The sequence below is a fragment of the Lepeophtheirus salmonis genome, chromosome 2 (genome assembly GCF_016086655.4).
Source record: "Lepeophtheirus salmonis chromosome 2, UVic_Lsal_1.4, whole genome shotgun sequence".
Taxonomy (NCBI): domain Eukaryota; kingdom Metazoa; phylum Arthropoda; class Copepoda; order Siphonostomatoida; family Caligidae; genus Lepeophtheirus; species Lepeophtheirus salmonis.
The window spans coordinates 3161865-3166549 of NC_052132.2; the positions used below are offsets into that span (position 1 = coordinate 3161865).

The 4685-nt window shown below is 30.9% G+C and overlaps 1 protein-coding gene across 1 annotated transcript; it reads left to right on the plus strand.

Moving 5' to 3' along the window:
- Positions 1 to 309: 309 nt before the first annotated feature.
- LOC121132595 (cathepsin D) lies at positions 310 to 1986 on the plus strand. The gene is made up of 6 exons (XM_040728024.2): positions 310 to 566; positions 637 to 760; positions 816 to 934; positions 991 to 1313; positions 1373 to 1637; positions 1708 to 1986. Exons 1-6 carry the CDS (start codon positions 378 to 380, stop codon positions 1876 to 1878), a joined length of 1191 nt encoding a protein of 396 aa, XP_040583958.1. The 5' UTR covers positions 310 to 377; the 3' UTR covers positions 1879 to 1986.
- Positions 1987 to 4685: the final 2699 nt, after the last annotated feature.

A 4685-nucleotide genomic window follows, 5' to 3' on the forward strand; every position in this document is an offset into this window, starting at 1 on the left:
TAGGTACATACTAAGGAAATATGTACTGTATATTAAATATGTGGTCAAGACATTTATACTTAGGATTAATGTTTGTATTTATGGTTACAGAGTCTAAGCTCTTAAATTAATTCCTTATTTTGTCAGTCTTGAATAATCTTCCGTTAGATTATCTTTTGTAATGAACAGATTACGAACAACAAATGATTATTAAATATTTGATTTTGATCTAATCAATATCAAATATTTTCTGAGTAAAGCTTCACGGCTCCACCCGAGAAAAATGCTTATCACAAAACAAAAAATAGATAATTGTGTAAATAGTATAGAATATAAATTGCGAAATATAATTTTAAGAACTTCAATCAGTTTCTTGGTGAGCTGTTTAACTTTTCAACATGAAGTTTCTAATTTCATTCTTACTTCTCTCTGGACTTGTTGCTCTGTCCTATGCTAAAATTAGCAGTGTGACACTCAACAAGATTAATAAGCAAAAGACATTGGATGATGTCATTGAATCCGGAAGAATTATTTCTCAAAGGTGGAATATGAGGGATGAATCTCAAGATTTAAGCAACTTCATGGATGTAAGTCAAATTATCATCAAACATTTAAGGAATAATTAGGTAACATTGGTATCTGTTAATTTCATTATAGGCTCAATACTATGGTGAAATAACTATTGGAACTCCTCCTCAAAAGTTCAACGTCGTTTTTGATACTGGGTCTAGCAACTTGTGGGTCCCATCATCCAAGTGCTCTTTGTTGAACATTGCTTGTCGTAAGTCCAAATTCCAAATAAATCCATCAGAGTAACATATTTTTTAATATTTCAGAGCTCCACAAAAAGTACAACGCAAAGAAGAGTTCAACCTACAGTGAGGATGGTCGTGAATTCTTCATTCAATATGGTAGTGGACAAGTTGCCGGCCACTTTTCAAGTGATACCGCCTGCGTAATTATCCAAATGCTAGAAAATTTCCAGTATTTTGTCAATATTTTTTTTTTTAGATTGCTGATGTATGCCCAACAGAACAAGCCTTTGGAGAGGTATTGAAGCAACCTGGAATTCAATTCATTGCAGCCAAGTTTGATGGTATCCTTGGTATGGGATTCAAAAGGATTTCCTTGGAAGGTGTCCCTCCAGTGTTCCAAAGTATGGTTGACCAAAAGTTGGTAGATGATGCTGTATTCTCCTTTTGGTTGAACAGAGACGTTGATGAAGAATTTGGAGGACGTCTTACTTTGGGAGGAACTGACTCTTCTCTCTATGAAGGAAATATTACTTACATTGATCTTGTTGGAGAGGACTACTGGAGAATCAAGATGGACTCGTAAGCAAATCATTCACCACTTAAGTAAAAAAATCATTTTATCTTTAAAACATTACTAGCATGAAAATGGGAAATGAAACTATTGGATGTGCAGGAACTGAAGAAAACCCTGGATGTATGGCCATCGTTGATACCGGATGCTCCCTCTCTGTTGGTCCCAAGAAGGAAGTTGAAGCTATCAATAAAAAGATTGGAGCAAAGCCTGTCTTTCCAGGATCTCCTCAAGCCATGGTTGACTGTGAAAAATTATCTGAGCTCCCCAATATCGATTTTACTCTCAACGGACATGTTTTCAGCCTCACACCAAACGAATACATTTGGAAGGTAAGTTTTTATTGCACATGAGGGTTTCTTTATCAATGACAATTATTACAATATTGATTTTTACATCCAGGTAACACAACAAGGAGTATCCCAATGCATCTCTGGATTCATGGGAATGGATCTCCCTATGGGACCATGGTGGATTTTGGGTGATAACTTTATTGGCACTTACTACAGCGTCTTTGATATGGGAAATGCACGTGTTGGATTAGCTAAGGCCATCAAAAATCCAGAAGTTTGAACTGAAAATCCTCTATTTTGATAAAAATGCATACTTTAAATGTTGATATTATGTAACACAATTAATGTTAAGGTTAAAAACAATTTTCTGACGATTTCTAAATCCAAACTTTTGTATTTTTTTTATTCATCAATTTTATTCATATAATTCGTTTAGTTCCTGGAGTAAACTAAATTTGTATAACTTCTGAAGGAAAGGTAAATGTACCGGAAGTAATAAATCGTATTAAGATCCCTTATAACAATCATCGACTATTCTTAGTCGACAAACAGAGTCATCACCACGAGATATTTAATATAAAAATTTAAATTTCAATGGCAAATAGAAAAAAAATTAACACACCCAAAAAAATCTTAGCGAAGGCTCTGAAAACAAACATACAATACAGGGTCGATGGGATAATTTTTATGAATTTTAAACCTTATCACAAACTCAATCCTGATAAAGTAACAAAAAATATTTGTTTGAAAGTATGAGACTAGGTATTTCAGAACATATTTGTTATCTAATATCAACTAAAAATCAGTGTAAACTTCAGGGCTTTACATTATTCTTTTCCACATCTAGTAGGAAAACATTTTATGGGTCCTACAGTTTAAGCATGCAATATACAATAGTGATAAAAATCATGTACATTTTGAGAGTGCAAAAAAAAAAAAATAATAATAATAAGGTTGATTTGTTTTTATTTAAGCATATTTCTGTTCTTCTATTCTATAATTTTGATATTTTACATTTATTAGTTAAATTTAATTTATCTTTTTTTATATATATATAACTTATCAATTGACTCTGAGGAATGACTACTGTGATAAAAGGCACAGTGGCGATAACCAAATCATTAATATTAATAATTGAATTTTCATCCCGATTGAGGTTAGTTTAACTGTATGTTTACCACTTGTAGCTTTTTAGTAAAATTTAAAAAAATAAAATTGCTATTAATTATATTTATTTTTTTGAGTACTTAGTATTTATCTGTCTTTCAGAGCGATAAAATAATTAAAACGAAATGTAGCCACAACGACACTTGACCTTTTATCCTAGTAAGCATTCCTCAAAATCAACTGATTGGTTTTGTATCTTTACAAAAACACGTGCCACACAATCAAAGATGTTAAAGTTCAGTAAAAGAAGTAATGAACACTTTTGCTCAGATTTGTGGCCTCTATAATTGTCTCACTATATCAGAGATTAATTTTCCCTGCTAATGAAACAAAAAAATAATTATAAGTAAGTATTGATTCATAATTTCTTTTTTGAAAGGTTATCGGAAAGAAAGGAATTAAATATTCATAATAAATGAAAAATATCAAATTTATAGAACATAAAAATATAGTTAAGTAGAAACAAATCAACATAAGAAATTAAGGAATAATAAATAAAAGGTTATATTTTTAGGAGTTTAATTGACAGTTTTTGTAGTCCAAAATTTTAAATTGTTGAAATAGGGTGTCTTATTTGGCATAAATGAGCAACGAAAGTATATTTAAAGATAATATATTAGACACTTTGTATCAAAAAACGAGGTTTGAGTAGTAAAAATGAAGAGAAACATCAAAGTAAATGCGCGTAATACGCGGTACCAAAAGATAATATTTATTTATTGGCAACGTGTTTGGAACTCAAATACTAATCTTTTGAGGCAAGTTAACCAAAGATTATTTATATATTGTTTCAATATATATGTTTCATTTATAATACTTATTAAAATAAAAATCCTTTAACTGGATTTAAATCCATAATTTTAAAGAAACAACATCAAAATTTCGTGTTTTTTTTTATACATTTTACCGAACACGTGCAGGAAGGACCATTTTTTGGGACGTTTGATGGTTATTTTCTTGTTTAGGGGAATAAAATGCAAAGTTTAAAAATCCAGGGATACCAAATGCCCAACTTTTGTCCTTTCGGTACAGTCTAATATATATATATATATATAAGTTAGCAAGGGCACAAATGATAAAACATTGTTTTACGGAGGAAGAAGTTTTCTTCAGCGATGCCATAAACTGGATAGTGAAAAGATGTTCAGAATGTTCGCTGGGTCGTTGAAATTAGAGGTAAGGGTTCTCACACGTTCAAAGCAACTTTAGATGTCTTAAACAATTTGGTTAATCGTAAATGGGTTGTTAATTATAATGTTGTTGTTGTTTTTAATTGGTTAGGTAGAGTTGCACTGATTAAGTATACGTAAACATTATAATTTATAAAAAATTTACCAACTTACCGGATTCGGGACTCGAAATTCTCGTTAGACTAGAAACTCAGTCTCAAAGTTCAAGTCGGACTTGGGACTCGGAATCCCCCTGAAATTTAAGCAAATCCACAGCCCTGATTATTACATATATCGTGCGTGCACAGATCTTTGTATATATATATAGATATACATACATCCAAGTTATACCATCACGCGCATACGACTGATGTTAGACAAAGTTTTGACAAAATACATCTTTGAATTATTTTTTCTAACTCGAAATAATTTATTAGAAGCTTTAGAAAACAAATATTTATATAGTCATAGAGACATTATAGTAAATCTTTTGATTCCCTCATAAATTAATGAATATACTTCTTGATTATTTATTATGTAATTATGTTTTGGATATATTGTTGAAATCTTCGTCATGAATATTTACCTAAGGGTATGTATTACCTAACATATAACCGGTTATTGAAAATGAGATTTATGAGTTATAAGTGTTATAGGTGCGCACATATTGCGTACAAAATATGTGATATTGGGCTTGGCTAGATTTGACCTCAATAAAAAAAAAAAAAAAATATTATCAATCATAGGTAGG

Coding starts and splice junctions, on each gene's coding strand:
- LOC121132595 (XM_040728024.2), top strand. CDS start 378: ATGAAGTTTCTAATTTCATTCTTACTTCTCTCTGGACTTGTTGCTCTG. Junction 567..636: donor ATTTAAGCAACTTCATGGAT/GTAAGTCAAATT, acceptor ATTTCATTATAG/GCTCAATACTATGGTGAAAT. Junction 1,638..1,707: donor CAAACGAATACATTTGGAAG/GTAAGTTTTTAT, acceptor TTTTACATCCAG/GTAACACAACAAGGAGTATC.